Source organism: Talpa occidentalis, unplaced genomic scaffold, assembly GCF_014898055.3.
Source record: "Talpa occidentalis isolate TD23 unplaced genomic scaffold, MPIMG_talOcc4v2.1, whole genome shotgun sequence".
Lineage (NCBI taxonomy): Eukaryota > Metazoa > Chordata > Mammalia > Eulipotyphla > Talpidae > Talpa > Talpa occidentalis.
In genome coordinates this window covers 41,887,196-41,905,844 of record NW_026555331.1, presented here as the reverse complement: position 1 = coordinate 41,905,844, position 18,649 = coordinate 41,887,196, and the positions used below count along the sequence as shown (strand labels likewise).

The 18,649-nt window shown below is 36.9% G+C and overlaps 1 protein-coding gene across 16 annotated transcripts in view; it reads left to right on the top strand.

Moving 5' to 3' along the window:
* Positions 1 to 15,788, top strand: part of RALYL (RALY RNA binding protein like) — a 610,187-nt gene extending 594,399 nt beyond the window's left edge. For 14 of the 16 annotated variants that reach the window (XM_054692166.1, XM_054692159.1, XM_054692158.1 and 11 more), the window contains one exon: positions 14,806 to 15,765. In XM_054692166.1, the coding sequence (XP_054548141.1) occupies positions 14,806 to 14,823 (18 nt within the window). In that variant the 3' untranslated portion in view covers positions 14,824 to 15,765. Of the gene's footprint in view, positions 1 to 14,805 lie in introns of all 16 variants that reach the window. The other 2 variants (XM_054692165.1, XM_054692167.1) reach the window with 1 other exon arrangement.
* The last annotated feature ends 2,861 nt before the right edge of the window (positions 15,789 to 18,649 follow it).

Below are 18,649 nucleotides of genomic sequence, written 5' to 3'. Positions count from 1 at the left end.
TTGGGCACCTCTGGCAGCATGCACACTACTCAGAAACACAAAGTTCAGTCACTTTGATCTGCACTTCACGCTCCACAAGACGCGATGACTCTGAATGACCTTCTAATTGGACATCATCCTTCTGCAGTCATCTGCCTGGCACAGTTTCTGCTTGAAGTTGGCAGAAATTGCATGTGAATTGACTTTCAGATCACATTAGAAAAGTACCTTGAACTTTATGGAATTTGATACCTCAAAATTAATAAAAATGAAAGGACATTTTCTCTCTCTTTTTTTTGTAGAACAATTAGGGTTTAGGCCAGAGGTGCATGGGGAGGGGAGTGGAGAGAGGATTCACCAGAGACAGAGTAGGGAGCAGAACAGGCAGATTCACTGAAATACACTGCTAAGGGAAGCAGCAGTCAAGACAGAAGTCTGCTATGACATGTGGGTTAGCTGGGGATGGAACTCAGGATGCCCTGGCTGGGGATGGAACTCAGACTATAGTGGTGATAGCACTGATACTTAACCCCTAGGCCACCAGGGAGGCCCCCGAAAGGACATTTTCATGGGTTCATTCCCTAAGTCCCTAGAATCTCAGAAGGGAGATGGACCTCTGGGTCACTGCCTATTGCTGGCAACAGGGAGCCTTTACCTGGCCTCTTTCTAGGATATGTTTTAAAGAAATGCTAAATGATTTCCATTAAAATAAGATATTGCCTTCTCAGATCTCATTTTTCATAGAGGAAAGTCATGACACAATGAAAAGAACACTTGAAAAGGATACAGACATACACATCTGTTTCTGTACGAAAGATTGATTGTCCAGAAAGAAGCTCCCAGCCTAGTGCCCAAATGCTGCTGGGGTAGTTAAATACCTTTATTAGAAACTTTCACCTTTCAGATTATGTAAGGGCACAATGTTCCTAGTCAATTTCATTGTGCCCAAAGAGAATGGGAAAAAAATTACTCCAGAAATGCTGAAATATATGTTTAATTTTGTACAAATACTCTATGTATAGCATAGAAGTACTTGACCATTAGCTGCTAAAATATATTACTATTTAATAAAAAATGTTGTTGAAAACTTAGATATGATCTACATCACTTTTAACAAAACAGGAAAAAGTATATTTAGCACAATGTTAAGGAGTAAAGATTGCATAGACAAAGCTCTGGGCTAGTATGGGTACTAATGAAGAACTCTGTGACTCAAGCAAGTGACTAACCTCTCTGTGCCTCAGTGTTCTTATCTGTAAAATGGGGATAATAATGTCACTTTCCCCATGTCTTTGGAATGATAATAAATGGAATAGAGCATTTAAAGTACTGAAAAGAGTGTTTGGCATTTAGTAAGTCCTTATGTTAATTTTTAACCAAATCAAGCCTCAAAGTTTTATAATGGAGAAAGAGAAAATGACAAAGCTCTTTAAAGAAGTCAGATGTGTTAAGGAGAAAATCACAGTTGGGATCTTTTTAATGGTTGATTAACAAGTACTAATACCCCATTTTAACCAAGAAAATCAGATACACATTGCTTTCTTTCAATCAACTGCTACCCAGATTTTAACAACAGAATGAGGAACAGAAAAGGATGGACAGGATAAAAGACAGTGCCACCATAGGGAGGCAACTTATAATATGCTCCCTAAGCACATTAACATAATGCTTTGAATCAAGAGAAAAACATTTTTGGTAACACTTAAAATTGCAATCAAGCATGAAAAGAATGCTACATGAAATTGGATCTGTATATTCTGAATGTCGCATAATTCTATTTATACTACAACAGTAGAAAAATAAGGATTTTTTTAATCAAGTAGAAACTGGAAATATTTGTTAGTGATACTGTAATAAACATAGACTGGAAGGAGTTAACAGCTTAAAAGTAATGATCAAATATCAACAGAGATACCTAAAATGCAAACATTACCTAATTAAATACAGTGATAGGTGCCATGTGTTATTTTATGTCAATGACACGGCTTTCTTTCACATCTCGAGATAAAAAAAATCTTTTACCTTCCATGATTTTAAATGATAGGAGTTTGAAAGGTTTTGTAACAAAAAATATAATTGTATATAAGAAATAAGAATGAATTCTAAAAAATTAATGACTTACCTAATAATTTGAAAAAACTTTTCAATCAAATTGATCGTAAATATCTTGACAATGCCTCATTCCTTGGAAATGTATCAATATGCTAAAGAGAAATAATTTTGTTCCTGTAAAAAATATCTAACATCACCTATTTTAAAAAATTTGTAACCTTTACAAATAAGAAAATACTGTTAATATGAATTTAAATAGCTTAAAATTTCACATATTTACATGAAAAGTAATAGCTATGAAACTAGATGCAATTATTCTTAAATTTTACCCAGAATTTTAAATGGTTTCAAAATTTAAGATATATTTTATTGTTTGAACTTTGGGGCTACATTAGATCTCCATATATATTAATGTTAAGCATGGACATTGTTATTTTTTGAATTTTTTAATATAGTGCTTATTTCTTACCTCATTGTTAATTTCCGGATAGTACGTGATTTCTCCCCTCAGGTGTAGTCACTGTAATTCTCCCAACCACAGTACCCATAGTCCATCACCATAATCCCTTGTGCTTCACCCCTCCCTGCTGCCAAGCAAGGACATTTTTCTTGAACCATCTCTATAAACATAAATTGACTATATTTTGAAGTAAATTCATTTGAAAAAGTCCAGCCATATAGTTTATTTTTTTCCTGTATGAAGTATGGTATTTTCTTATCACTTACAAAGTGATAAAATTGGTTGTTCTTTTTCATAACCCAAATGTTTTCAGTCAATGAGATATTATATTAAAATATTCAATAACTTTAGATATTAGTATTGCTTTACAGGCATATAGACTTTAATAGAGCCATATAAGAAGTAAAAAAGATATAGAATTTCAGTTAAAAACATTGCCCATCATGCACTTTTAAAAAATTAACAAAGTTTATTTAAAATGTATTAAGGTTCTGTGAAAATATACAAATAAATATTCGCAATTCTTCTTTGTGACCCAGAAACTAGTTCCCTATGCTTTTCACTTGTCTGTATTTTTAGCCACAAAACAGAATCCCCAAACTAGTGTCAGAGATGCCTGCTCTAATGGTTTCTGAACACTCATCTACCAAAATCCCACTAGACAAAACGGAGCTCCTAAAGCTTAAACAAATCAATGGAAACATTCTGTGTAAAACTTCATCTGAACAGATATTTCCTCAAGGACTCAGGTTTTTAGAAGATTTGTTAGAACATGTTGTTGCCTACCTTCAGATGTGGGGGATCTATTCTGTTGATACTAATCTCAAAGTCTTTATTTTAATATGATCCTCAAGTAAGGGTAGAATAACACAATTCTGATTTGCTCTACCATTTTCAATAAGACTTTAGGAAAGTGCCTTTCTTTCCGTATGCCTCAGCCTTCTCTTTATTAAGATATTTGTTAAATGCTGTAGAGATAAATTATAGTTTCAGATACGCAATACAAATGTAGGAAATAGTATGTTTATGTTCCAAGTAATACCACATAATGTTTTCATAAGAATACCAGGTACAAGTAAGCCAAACAGGCACATCTATAGCAAACAGATATATCTATAGCATACAACAAAATCTGTCAAACAGATTTGACAGAATCTGTTTTATGAATTACCAAAGTCAAGTCCAATGACTAGATGATGTTACAGCATTCTGTGTGGGTCCATTATGTGACTGATTAGAGCTATCTAATTATTAAAGAAAAAAAATCCTTTCAAGTAAAAAAGGTTGTTATCTGATTTGGGGACATATTTGTTCATGGAAATCTTCTAGAAAAGAACTCAGCTTACACTGAATTATTTCATCAATTCATTGAATTAAAATGTTCCAACCTCTCATTTTTCTTGATCTATAATTAAATCTCTTTGATACTGTCTCAAAATTTTATATTTTCATCATAAAAAAGGTAAACACTGATAACTGAACTGCTATCCCAAACCCACTTCAAAACATTTATTTCAAAACATAACCTGGAGGCTATTTGACATAATCAGTAACACATATGATAGATAAGTTCAAGTTCCAATTCCTTGTATGTCTGTTATTATTCTGGGATTTTTTTTATTAACATGATAATCTAATATACTACAAAACTCTGAACTCTCTTCTGAATCATTCAGGATTTTTTTTTTTTTAAAGATTTATTTATTTATTTATTTATTTATTTATTTATTTACAAGCACTGGTACAGTCAGAAGCGCGGGAGGGTGAGAGAATTCACCAGAGCTAGAGTGGGCAGCAGAGCAGGCAGAAGAACTGAAGTACACTGCTGAGGGGAGCAGCGGGCGGCAGGAGAGGTCTGCGCGCCATGTGGGACCCTCCTCCGGTGGCCGGGGAGCAGCCGGGGATCGAACTGGCGCTGCAGAGGCTGCGGGCAGCTTCGCAACCCAGCGCTCAACCGCTGCACCACCAGGGAGGCCCCAGGATTCTTTTATATCTAGCATAATTTGAATACTGTGAGTATTTTGATAATATTCTAAAGCCTTAAATTTACATTTATTTAATTAACTGTATTTCTAAATATACTGATTTTTTTACCTTTTTTTTACTATTGAGGTAACATTGGTTCACAACATTGCATGTGATTCAGAGGCATAAGATCACACCTCCTCATATGTGTGTCCTCACACCACACCTACCACCAAAGTACACATAGTCCTCGACCAGCCCATTATGGCCCCACTTCTTTCTGTCCGCAACCCATCTTATAGCCTCAATTCTGTAGTCAGTTTTCCAAGACTTGTTATTGGTTTGCTTTTATCAGATCCTGTTCTTTTCTCTATATTCAACTTATAAGTGGCACCATCCAGTATTTGTCTTTCTCCTTTTGGCTTATTTTGATTAGTATTATCCCCTCCAGTTCCATCCATATTGTTGCAAATTCAAGAGTTTATCATTTTTTATAACTGAGTTGTATTTCATTGTGTATATATGTGTGTGTGTGTGCGCGCGCGTGTGTGTGTGTGTGTGTGTGTGTGTGTGTGTGTATACCCATTCATCCATCTTTGGGCACTTAAGTTGTTTCCATAGCATAGCTATTATAAATCATGTCAGAGTGAATCTAGGAGTACATACAGCCTTTCAAATTAGTGACTTTGCATTCATCAGGTAGATACTTAGGAGTAGAATTTCTGGATCATATGGTAGAACTATTTTTAATAGTTTGAGAAAATTACATATTGTTTTCCATAGGGGCTGGATTAGTAAATACTTCCAAAGGAGGATTACTTTTTCTTCCCATCCTCACCAACACTTTTTCTGGTCTTTTTGATATGGGCTGTTGCCACAGGTGTGATTTTGACTAGCATTTTCCTGATGAAAAGTGATGATGAATATTTATTCATGTACCTCTTAGCCATGTGAAAATATACTGATTTTTAAAACAAGTGTTTATTAATTGAATAAAAGTATAAATATTGGGCCTCCCCGGTGGCGCAGCGGTTGAGCGCTGGGTTGCAAAGCTGCCCGCGGCCTCTGCGGCGCCGGCGCCGGTTCGATCCCCGGCTGCTCCCCGGCCACCCGAGGAGGATCCCACATGGTGCGCAGACCTCTCCTGCCACCCGCTGCTCCCCTCAGCAGTGTACTTCGGTCCTTCTGCCTGCTCTGCTCTCCGCTCTGGCTCTGGTGAATTCTCTCACGCTCCTGCGCTTCTGACTGTACCCAGTGCATGTATAAACAAACAAACAAACAAATAAATAAATAAATAAATAACATGCTATTACTTTAAAAAAAAAAAAAAAGTATAAATATTTCTTCAGTATTTCATCTATTCTTAGGTTAATTTTCAACTTTGAACTTGAAGTTATTTTGGGATATTCTACTTTGAATGTCATATACAGTAAATTAAAATTAATTAAATAAAATTTGTTAAATAGCTATGAAATCCTTTCCCCCAGCTATTCTGCATGATCATAAATTAAGTATATAATTTCAAAGGGCTTTTTAAGTTAGAACTCTAAATCAGTCAATTGTAAATCACATCTTTGCATTAGACAGCAAGTGATTTTTAAAATATTTCTTCATGTGATTCCAAAACTAATTACCCAAAGAACTATATAAAAAGCAGTAAAGTGTGTGAAATTTCAAAGTGCATAATAATCATAACATTAATCAGCATTTGGCTTCTAGCACTAGAATTAAGCAAGTTGGATTATTATACTAAAATTATCATTATCATTTGCAGCTTTGGGAGTAACTAATGGTTGTCAGACACTATATAATTAGCATGAGAAATCAGAAATCGATGCATGATCAAACACAACTTATGCCCCAAATAAAATTACTATAATTTATCAATTCAGCTAGTCAGATATGATTGTCAGTAAGCCCAAAATACAATCAAACCATAATTACCTTCAGAAAGTATCAGGGAGCAGTTTGAGAAAAAAATAAATGTTACTATGTTAATGTATGAGTAATAGACCATCTAAGTTCTGATAAATCATGTAATTTAGCAATTTAGCAATGTGATTAAATTTTTTCACTATTAAATTAACTAAATTTTACACAGACATTTTAAATAAAGCTATGTAACCCACATTAGATAATTTTGATCTACAATTAAGTTTTTATTTTCCTTAATTGAATGTATTTTTATAACATAAAAGGTCTCCTGTAGACAGATGCCTAAAGCAAATTTTTAATTAAAATGGTTTTGAATTAGTTCAAAACACAACGTTAAAAAACAAACCTAAGCAGATCTGCTTAGATTAATCAGGGAAAGGCAGATGGTAGGTTATTTGCAAAACCTAGTGTGTTCCCTGTTATCCCATCTCCTTTTTCCAACTCACCCTCAAGGCAGCAGTGTATTTACACATTCCAGTTGAGATCACCTATGCTGAAACTAATGATGTACCCAGTCTGCTACTGTCCCCTCCCCACAACTGGGCAAAACTTAGGGAAAGCACTACTCTTAAGTAAAACAGCCAGGGTTTGATTTAGACAAGGCACTTACTCTGTGATCCAAGGATGGATGACTTAATATGAATGATTCTTGCCCAACAACTAACTTACCTCACTGGTTGTAATAAAAATCAAATGAGAATATATATATATATATATATATATATATATATATATATATATGAGAAATGTTTTTTATAAGTAAAAGTTAATTTGATGATGGTCACCTTAGCCTAGTCCTAGTTTCTAAGAATAATCCAAACCCAAAACCAGTAGCTACTTCCAATGAATTAAGGCAGACTTAGTTAAGTAACTCAGATGCCTCAGACTCAAAGACATTCTTTTTCTTTTCTTTGCTATAAGCTTATTACAGTTGCTATAAGCTTATTCTACTAACTAGATCCTGCTTTATTTCTGGATGCAAATGGAACCTCTAAAAGTAAATGAATAAATGCATCAAAACAAGAAAGCCTTGAATATAAGACCTGAAAACTGTAAAGAATTTTAAAAATTAGGCAAAACACTCCGTGACATAAACTTTGGTGATGTCTTTGTTGATTAGATCCCAAAAGGAAGAAAAACAAAAAAGGAATAGGAACAATTAGACTACATCAAACTAAAGAGTTTCTGCATAGCAAAAGAAACTATCACTGAAACAAAAAGATACCCTACTAAATGCAAGAAAATATTTGTACACCACATCATATACCAAGGAAGTTAATATTGAAGTTAAGCAAAGAACTAATATTGAAGTTAAGCAAAGAACTAATATTGAAGTTAAGCAAAGAACTCATACCACTCACCAAAAAGCAAACTAATAACCCAACTCAAAAAATGGCAGTAGAGCTAATTAGGCAGTTCCAAAGAAGACAAAGAGATGACACAGAATAGGTACTAATAAATGCCCATTATCACGTTTCATCAGAGAAATGCAAATCAAAACCACAGTGAGACACCACCTCAAACCTGTGAAAATGGCCCATATCAAAAAGACCAGAAACAAGTGTTGCTAGGGAAGTAGAGAAAAAAGGACCCTCCTATAATGTTGTGAATGTTTACTATTCCAGCCCCTATGGAAAACAATATGGAGATTTCTCAAAATAATAAAAATCAATCTACTATATCATCCAGGAATCCCACTCCTAAGTATCTACCTGAAGAAAGCAAAGACACTAATATGAAGGGATATAGACACTCTTGCTTTCATTGCAGCACTATTTACAATAGTCAAGCTATAGAAACAACCTAAGTGTCCAAAGACCGGTGAGTGGATTAGGAAGATGTGTATGTATATGCACAATGAAATACTATTCAGCAATAAAAAAAGGTAAGCTGTTGACTTTTGCAACAGCATGAATGGAACTGGAGAGGATAATGCTAAAAAAATAAGTCAGGAGAAAGAAATACCATATGGAATTGCTTATAATGTGGAATATAGAAAAGCAAAACAAAGATTAGATAAAGAAAACCTATAACAAACCCTAAAAAATCAGAGAATTGAAGCTACCAGAGGGAGTTGAGGGCGGGTATAGTGGGGAGCGAGCACAATGGAGTATGGTAGAGGACTATGGGTGCCTCGGTGGTGGGTGTGGTGTAGTAGCAGACATCTGAAGGCTCTGATCCTATACCTCTAAATCATACACACTGTTATAAACCAATGTTACCTCAATATAAAGAAGAAAACAGAAAAGTATTTTTTCTTTAAAGTTCTACCTAATACCAACTCCCCCTGGAGTTGTTCTGTACCTTTCTCTCTTGCCATCTTAGAGATCTGACCTGAGTCCATATCCCACAGACAGGACTCTCCTAGGACTTTTATGCCTGTTAGATTCTGTCCAGCCACCTGGCTTGTCACCATACTCTCTAGGTTTTGATTTAATATAAAGTTCCACCGTTTACCAGGTTCAGACTCACGGTAGCAAATTCTTTTCTAGCCACGGTTATCTACATATGAAATGAGCTGCCTGGTGAGGTCAATAGTTTTGTATCCCTTGAAATAAGTCAAGTCAAAACCACAACCCATCAGCCATGGTTACCATGGAAGGCGCTACTGCTTTGCTTGATATTAGACAACACTGCTCTAGAATCCTAGGTCTCCTCTTAACCACCCTGCTCCCTGGTTCTCTGATTCTTCTGGAATGACAGTGGCGAAGTTAATATGTGGTTCCTGACATTGTTACATCTTACCAAATTAAAAAATGTATTCCTATATGAATCCAAAAGAAAAAACACTACTCCTAATTTGAATATTATTTGATTTCAATTAAATGAACTACAAAAGAAAAAAAACTATTTACTTCTGATTTGATTATTACTTGTGATGTCAATTAAATGAAATATACTTCAGAAACATAAATGATTTGTGTCTGAATATAAAAATTATTACTGCACTAGTGTCCTAGTTAAAAGATTGCAGTAATTAGACACATGATGTCAACTCTGAAAAGAATTTTTTATCACATATGGTAAGCCATGTCCCAAATCAAATATCCATAAAGAATATGGTATTTCTAATTATAATTTTATTTCAGTACTCTATTTTCAGTTGAATATCAAAGCTCTTTATATTGCATCTGTAAGTCAGTCTCATAAGCAAAGTACTAAAACATGAATGGTGCAAAAACTTAACTGATACTTTAATATTTGTAGGAGCATAGTTTATTTGGATTCAGTAAATAAAGTTAAATTTATTTTAACCATAATTTTCTCATTTTCCTTTCACTTTTATGCTAGTTTTATAATATTGTTTTGCATTTTCCTTCAATTTTAGAAGAAATAAAATATTTTAGCATTCCTTTGCAATAACTTAAATCCTATGATTTTATAGAAAATGATTGATTTTCCCAGTTTTATTTTTCTGTTTGCCTTTGGAATAACAAAACCCACTGATTTGGATATTTGCAATCCACTTTAATATAATAAAACTTTTGTCTATTGGTCATATTTATTTCATGAATGTTGGGAGAGAGATGGAGAATAGGATAAAGACATGGGAATCATTGGGCAGAAAAAAATGGATGTGGATTACAAAAGTGAACAGCTAGTAATTAGAAGGAAAAAATAAATGAGAGAGAAAGTGAGATGGAGATAGGGAAAAATAAAAAAAAAGAATAGTGAGCATGGCCACATAGCATGTCCAGAAGACAGTTTGCCAGTGAGGTTGTGATTTGCCAAGAATCATTATAGTTAAAGCCAAGAATCAACCCAACTTAAGTTAATTTGAAGGTATTTAAGAGAGCTAAAGCAAGAGAACTCTATGCAAGCTAATAAGTCAAACATCCATCATTCCAGGTATACTGATTTTAAAAAAAAAAAAAAAAAGGACACTCTTCTGGGACAAAAATGCTACTCACAGCAAAGGCAGCAGGAGTATCAGATGTGTGCTGATTCCCTTAACCCTAGACCCGGGTCAGTGATGGAGCCTGCCTTCCTCAGACAGTACACCACATGAGAGAGACCTTGACTTTAGGGAATCCAATTTCTAGCAAGCAGTAACCAAGTCTTTCCTTGTCCAAAGAGAGATGAAACTTGATGCAGAACTTTGTGGTACCTTCTGGAGATTTTTACCTCACTTTTCAGGATTGCCAAATAATCATGCAAAGGACCTTGGGGAAAGAACAGTTGGAGTTTTTTGATATTAGCACATTCAGCAAGACATGTATTAGGAATGGAAGAGGCCCACAAAGGACCTCCTCTCAAAAGTGGAGTGAATTGGTTCTCAAAAAGTGGGATGCCCATATCAGCATCACTCAGGAATGAATCAGAAGTACAGTTTCTTAGGCCTCATTCCAGACCTACTTGTCATAGTTCATATGGGTGGTTATAACAAAATACCTCCATGTGGGTGGCTTATAAGCAATAAATTTATTTCTCACAGTTATGGAAGTTGGGAAGTCCAAGATCATGGCATTAGAAGATTCAGGGTCTGGTGAGAGCCCACGACCTAGCTGGCCCTCTTTTCCCTGGTCCTCACGTGGCAGAAGGGAGAAGGGAGGTCTTTCAGGCCTCTTTCATAAAGGCACTAATGGCATTTATGAGAGCTCTGGCCTCATGACCTGATCACCTCCCTAAAGCTCTAAATATCATCATCATACTTTGGGAGTTAAAATTTCAACATATGAATTTTGGGGAGACACAAATATTCAGTCCATAGTAATCTGAGTTAACAAGCCCACTTTGTATTCTGAGGCCCATTAAAGTTTGAAAAGATGTGTAATACAAAGAACTCTTAATAGCAGTCAGGATTCTGGATTTCAGTTAGGGCTTCCACCAAGCTAGACATTTTCTGTCAACCTATCTGGACCTCACTATCCTCACCTATTGCTGAAGAGGTTTCGATCATTTCTGATTCCTTACTGTTCAAATTTGATTAAGTCCAGTATACCCTGACATGTAACTTTAGCCTGTGTTAAAGATCTTGAAATGTATATGGCAAGTATTAGTAAAATCAGGAGAGATCAGCTAATAAGACAGGTCCACAAGGTGCACAGTCTCTGAATTAAGTCTAGTTGCTCTCTGACATTCCTGCTTTTCTGTACGTGCTGTGTCAAATTAGTCTTGATTGACCTAGAAACCTTCTGCCTCTCTAAAGTCACCTTGCATATTTTCTGTCTTATTCAGTTCAGTGTTGATTTTAGAGTAAAAATCTCAGAAGATAATCTATAGATTTTGTCTGAAGTTTTTTGGTGGGTTACATTTTTGTGTTTGCTTGTGTTTCCTGCCTGTCCACCTACCCTCCAAACACTCTAAATGGCCATCAACTCAGGAATGGAGATTATTATTCATCCTCCAAGAGCTACATACTGAGGCAATTGCTTCATCTGTAGTCATTTCAGTGAGTTACTCCCCATCTTGGTTTTCACTCCATTACAGTTTGGGGGATGAGATTCTTTCAGTCTAAAAGTATGTAGCTTTGGCCCCAAGATCTTATTAATAGAGGTAAGTTTTAACTTATAATGAATATTAAAGGCTGGGAATCTGATCATATTATTTAGAAATTTGAATTAAATTGTGTCTCATTTGTAAAAAGAGACTTGTAAAAATGTATTTCTTTTTTTTTTTTTTTTTTTTTTTTTTTTTTTTTTTTTTTTTTTTTTTTTTTTTTTTTCTTTTTTTTTGTGGGACACTCACCAGCGGCCGGGGAGCGAACCGGTGCTGCAGAGGCTGCGGGCAACCTCGCAGCCCAGCACTCAACCACGGCGCCACCAGAGGAGGCCCAAGACTCTGTTTTTCTATAAAATGCTATACAACCTGCATTATCCATATAGTCTCTTTCATCTTTTTTGCTTTTGAAGATGCTACCTAAAATGTGGTCATTTATATTCACTCATTACTTATTAGTTATAAATCTCAATTAGGAAAAAAATCAGAAGCATTTCTGATAGTAAAGAAGTCAGAAAAGGGCCTCCCTGGTGGCGCAAGGGGTTAAGACACAACCTATGAAGCAATCTGCAACCACTGCACCACGAGTTCGATCCCTGGCCAGGGAGCTTCCCATATGGTGCAGCAGACCTCTCCTGACTCGCCTGCTGCTCCCCTCAGCAGTGTATTTCAGTCAATCTTTCTGTTCTGTTCCCCACTCTGTCTCTGGTGAATACTCTCACCCCCCGCATCTCTGGCCTGTACCCCAGTTCTTGTATGCATAAATAAATAAATCTTTTAAAGAAATAAAAATAAGGGCCTCCCCGGTGGCGCAGCGGTTGAGCGCTGGGTTGCGAGGCTGCCCGCGGCCTCTGCGGCGCGGGTTCGATCCCCGGCTGCTCCCCGGCCACGGGAGGAGGGTCCCACATGGCGCGCAGACCTCTCCTGCCGCCCGCTGCTCCCCTCAGCAGTGTACCTCGGTCCTTCTGCCTGCTCTGCTCCCCACTCTGGCTCTGGTGAATTCTCTCACCCTCCCGCTCTTCTGACTGTACCCAGTGCTTGTATAAACAAAAACAAACAAACAAACAAACAAATAAATAAATAAAAAAACATGCCTCTATTAAAAAAAATAATAATAAATAAATAAAAATAAAAAAATAAAGAGGTCAGAAGACTTCTTTAAAATTATGGATTTATTTCTGGTACAGATATAAATAAGGTGTATTTATGCCACATCATTATTATATCTATTTTATTTCAAATATTTTAATGCATGCAGTTTAACATTAAATGAAGTTTTTCTGTTCATTTTCCTGTACTTTTCCTATAGCAACACTGTGCTTTTCGTCTTTGTCAAATAGAAGTAGATTGTTTGGCTCAATACCATCCAGGCCTATCTGAGTGGCTCTCTGTCATTTTTCAGAAATGGGAGAGATTAAGAGTAGGAAAAGCATTCATCATCAGAAGACTTTGTTTTAAAAGCATCCAAGTTCCATACAGCCAGTAGATGAATTACACACTATTCAAGAAAAGAAAAGTACAATTAGTTTCACATTATACTAAGCCAATCAGCTCCTTAATTGACTGTCATTCTTGGAAAAAGGCAGCAAGAATGTCATAGTTGTCCCCTTTCTCTCATGCCTGCGGAAGGAAATGGCAAGCCTTTCTCCTACTAGAAGTTCTATGGAAAACTTGGTGAATAAATTTCTCCAGTGTTTTTATATAAGGAGAATTATATTCATAAATTGTATCCATATGGTTAATAATACCTACTTCACAGTGCAGTTACTGCAGCTTTTGTTTCCTACTAATGACAGGAGATGCTTTGAAGCTTTGTGGCAAGGAACTAATACTTCAACAAATTATTTTCAAACCTACCTTTCTTCTTCCCAGGGTAACTATTTTTATGTAACCACTTAAAGGAGCAAAGGGAGGGGTAAGGAGAAATCATTGTAGGGATACTGTAATATACACAGAAAATCTACTTAAAGGTATATATGCCCTCACCATTTATTATTTCAAATTCCACAGGGAGGGGTCAGAGTCCTTCTATTGCAACAAGAAAGGGGAATGTGAAAGCCAGACAGAGGTAGCCAGTAGTGATGAGGTCCAGGTACACTAACAGAATTAAAGCCTTGTTCCCTGTAACACTTGCCTGTTTTCTTTTGCTTGACTCCTGTGATACCAATACAAATGGACAGAAATCTCTGAAGTCCTCTCCTTGGACTGGTGTACAGCATTCTACTCTCCTGAGATTGAGAAGTGCTACAGAGTGTTCTCAACAATTTCCATCCAAATTTACACCTTGATTTGTATGTCTTTGACTCTTAAGATAAAAACTTAGATTTTCCAGCTAATTCCAAAAAATCTTGGAAGTTGATGGGATAGGCTAATTATATTTTATGCCTAAATATAAAGATAGGATACTAAAATAAATAAATGCCTTTCTCTATGACTGAAATCTTGCATTACTTTATCTTCATATTCATATTCAACTTCTTAACTCAGTTCTTCAGCCAATTAAATGTTGGTACTTATATGGTGTCTCACTGCCCTCTTGTATTTAACTTTCTTCTTTGGCAACCCAGATCAGAGGCCTATATTGACTTTTTCTCCTGTCTCAAATGTAAAGATTAGGACTGCACTGCTCAGTCTGTTGTAGAAGAGTATACACGATCACTCTTATGCAGAGCAGCAAATATTCAGGAGCAACCCAAATCTCTGCCTACCCTGGAATTTCAAGCGGTTCCCCTCTGACTTGTACACGAGCTCCAATAATTGGGATCTCACATGGTAAATTAGCTGGATAAAAATCATAGCATGCTATAAATATAAATTATTTAGTATTTATTACCTCCAATGAAGAATCTGAGACCTCAAGTTTTCAAAAATATTTGTCCTAAAGATCTAATTCCTCCTTTCCTTATGATTTTCTTTGCCTGTTATCAACAATGAAATGTAAATATATATAAAAACACTTTTTTTTCTTTTCTCAGTTTCTACAAATAAAGTGATCTAAAGTAATGAATGATGCCACGAAATCAGAAAAGAGAAACTGTGACAACCTCCAGAAATGTGAAAGAAGGTTTCTTACTGGATAGCAGCATCTTTGGTTCAATTTATATAAAAACCCAAATAAATAAAATGGACGACATTGTCCAATTTTAGAAATTCCATTTCTTCTATGTTCTAAGCGGTATAATTGTCAAGTTTTTATGGTTTAGATTGTAAATGTGTTTTTCCCTTTGCTAATTATGTTGTGGTTTTTTTTAGTCTTAAAAGTCTTAAAATGTGAAAGACATTTATGAATGGTAAGGGAGACCACTGTATACAAATGTATATTTGTAAAAGCTATTTTTATGATTAGCATGTTTTACTGTTGATCATATATAAAGTCAGGTGATACTGCAACTCTATGTTTAAACTTTATTTCTGACAATGTCATGTAAGAAAGGATACATCATATGCTAGTTTTATAATTTATTTTTAATTCATAGTTTAAAGTTCTTCAAATCATAAGAATAAGATACTTGAAAAGGTTATATTTCTGCCCTCTGTAAGCACCTTTTTATTAATAAAGAATGTAAATATTTCAGATGTGATTCAGTAATTTAAGGATTATTGCTTTGACCTATTATTAAATTGAGCATTCTCTGCTCTACTGAACTGAAATGCCCAATTATTGCCCAAAACTTCAGTCTGAATGGGAAAGCTCATGGACAGTGTCAACACAGGTGAGAACTAGATTGGGGGGAATAAGGATTGTCCTGTCTTTGAATCCAAAAGTTTAAATTAGTACGTGTATCCAAGCACTTCATCTCCTATTACTGGGAACTCTCCATCTGCAAGCATTGCAAGTATTTTCCAGATGCTCTTAGCTGTTGTCTTGTGCTGTGGAAAAATGGAAGAAACCATCTGCACAGACTGTAGGAGAATTCAGCACATAATTTCTTAATAAACACTGTTTCTTTTAAAACAATGTTGGTGTATATCCTTCCTTTGGGGTACACTTCATTTTTTGGTTTTTGTTTTTTTATTTATTTATACAAGCACTGGGTGTAACAGGGTGGTCGCCAAGAAAGGGGGAGGTTCCAGGTTCCCTGCCTCACCCAAATGGAGGGTGGAGCTGAGCAGGGAGAGAAGAAGCTGAAGAGGAGACTGAGGAAGGAAGCAGGATGGAGCCAAAAGGAGACCTGAAGGAGGTGCATGGAGCCTAGAGACACGTGAAGAAACTGCACTTGTCTTTTGGCCGTGGACTGGGTGACACAGATGTGGGTGAGCCCCGTGGGGAGGTGATAATGGCAGCTTTTACTTTGATTTTGATTTTGCTCTTTTCCTTCTGGGCTTGTCTGGTTGTTTCTGACCCTTTTCTGTGGGTCCCCACTGGAAGATGCTTTAGACTTGTGGCAGGCTTTGGGGCCTTGCTCTGGGCCAATCTCATTTGGATGGAGTTTTACCCACGAAAGGACGGGTAACTTTGGGTGTGTGGTTTAGAAACTAGATTCTTTGCCTTTCCTGTATTGTTTCCTAGTAGTATTAAAGTTCATTCCCATTAAAGTTTCAAATGTTTTGTGTTGATGAGGCAGATGGCAGAACCCATTTAGAATAGGCAGGTTTGCGGGGTTTGGGCTGCCCCTCTCCCTGCACTGTAATAGGTACAGTCAGAAGCGCAGGTGGGTGACAGAATTCACCAGAGCCAGAGGGGAGAGCAGAGCAGGCAGACTAAGTACGCTGCTGAGGGGAGCAGAGGGCGGCAGGAGAGGTCTGCGTGCCACGTGGGACCCTCGCCAGGTAGCCGGGGATCGAACCGGTGCTGCAGAGGCTGCGGGCAGCTTCGCAACCCAGCGCTCAACGGCTGCGCCACCAGGGAGGCCCGGGGTACCCTTCATTTATAATACTCAGTATGAACTATTTATGTCACTGTAATGCCACAAAATCAGTTCAGTAATGAAAGTTACACAATTTTAATAAAGTGTATTATTATATGTCCTCCATGCCCCCATATTTTATGGAGTCCCCTGTATTCTGGAATATATTAATTTGTCATATAATCAAAAAACAGATGGTTCTCAATCTTTGACAAAAGTCACACTCTGGTTTACATTTCCAGAAGGATATCTTCACTCAAATATAAAATCCTAAGAAAATATTTCAAGATGGAAAATAAAGCTACCTTGACGGAGTTATCTATGCTCTGCCTGACAAAATCTTCTCTTCTTACTAACTGTAAGCTCCCTGTTAAAAAGCAGAGATACCAAGTCATATAACTGTAGTCAGATCCCCTCCATTTGCAACAAAAACTCCCGTAGACTAAAAATTCAGCAATGAGCAGAATTAAACTATGAACAGCGGAATTGCATTCCTGCTTTAGAATTAACTGTTAACTTACTGAGTTGTAGCCCCTCCTTGTGATTAATGTTAACTGCCTGTAGCTGCATTCCTGGGAGCTTGAAAAATTGATTGTGTTACATCCCTAATAAAATCCACCGTCTTCCTCTGGGGTTGATAATGGCATCAGAAACATCTGATTGCTAAAGAGAGCACCCTGCTGAGCAAGCCAAACACCTTGATGCCTGTCTCCTAGGCTGCCTGCCTCCAGGAAGAGCCAGTGGTGGGGATGGGATGATTAACAAACTCATTAAAGCCATCTATGCAAATTCCATTAGGCCTGGAACTCGAAGGTGGGGGTAGAAATAACTAAGAGGCTTGACGGCAAACTGACCTAACCCTAAAGTGGGAAGTTTCACCAAAAAATAACATTAAAAAACACCCCTGTCCTTATAAAAATGCAGTTTTTTGCCCATTTGTGTCTATGCAAGTGTCTCCTTTTTCTTAATAAACCTACAATGTGCTGGTTAAGGTGACTTGGTTGAATTTATTCTTGAACAGATCCAAAGAACCCTCACTTCATCCAAGATCAGTATCCAAGCACACTTAGTAGGACTAAGTCCTCCTTTTTTTCAAAGAAACCGAGAGCATAAACCACCTTGGTGTGTTTTCTCTTATTTTTCTATTTTAATATCTTTATGATAAGTTATTCTGTCTTTCAAATATAAACTAAGGAAAACTTAAACAATTCTATGCAACAGAGAATGTCAATATCAAAATTCTAAAAAAGAAAAAAGTACAACTCTGTTATAGAAGAATATACTAGATTTTCCTACTTAAAATTGAAATTTTCCCACACGCATGTGCTTCCCTTTTAAGGGAATGCAAAACCGTAATGTGATAAACTGTTTTTGATGATGATAATGGGATCTGAAGAATTTGTGACTGCTGTGTTTGGATTTTTATGTTTCTATAAAGGAATACAATAAGCAGTATGATTTCTCAGTGGGCTGCCAAACATATAAATACATTTCTTTGAAATAATCTGATGTTCCAGAAAGAAAGTTTTGCATGTACTGTTGTAAGGGGCCGGACTGGCCACAGTGCAGGTTTTCTGATCCCATGCAGACCGGGTAAAGGAGGAGTCAGAGTCCTCAGTGGTTTTTTGCAGGTCTTTTATTGGGGTTCACCAGGCATATGGCAGGCAGGGGTGCTGGCTAGGGGCCTGGGAGGCTGGCAGGCTCCCAGCAAGTCTTCACTCTATCTGGGCTCTCTAGCGTTCGTTCTGCTGCTTCTCGGCTTCTCTTTCGGCTTTTGCTTCGGCTTCTACTGCTGCTAGTGGTGCTGCTGGCGTCCCCCGGTGACGCCGCCCTTGAAAAAAAGCACAGTCTTAGCTCAGCTGAATCCCATCTACCTATGCCCCCCACCCTATTCCAGGTGCCCGCCATCAGGCATGCATTCAGGACAAGGATCCATCATCTATCCTGATGGCGGAAGGGCAGAAAAGCCTGA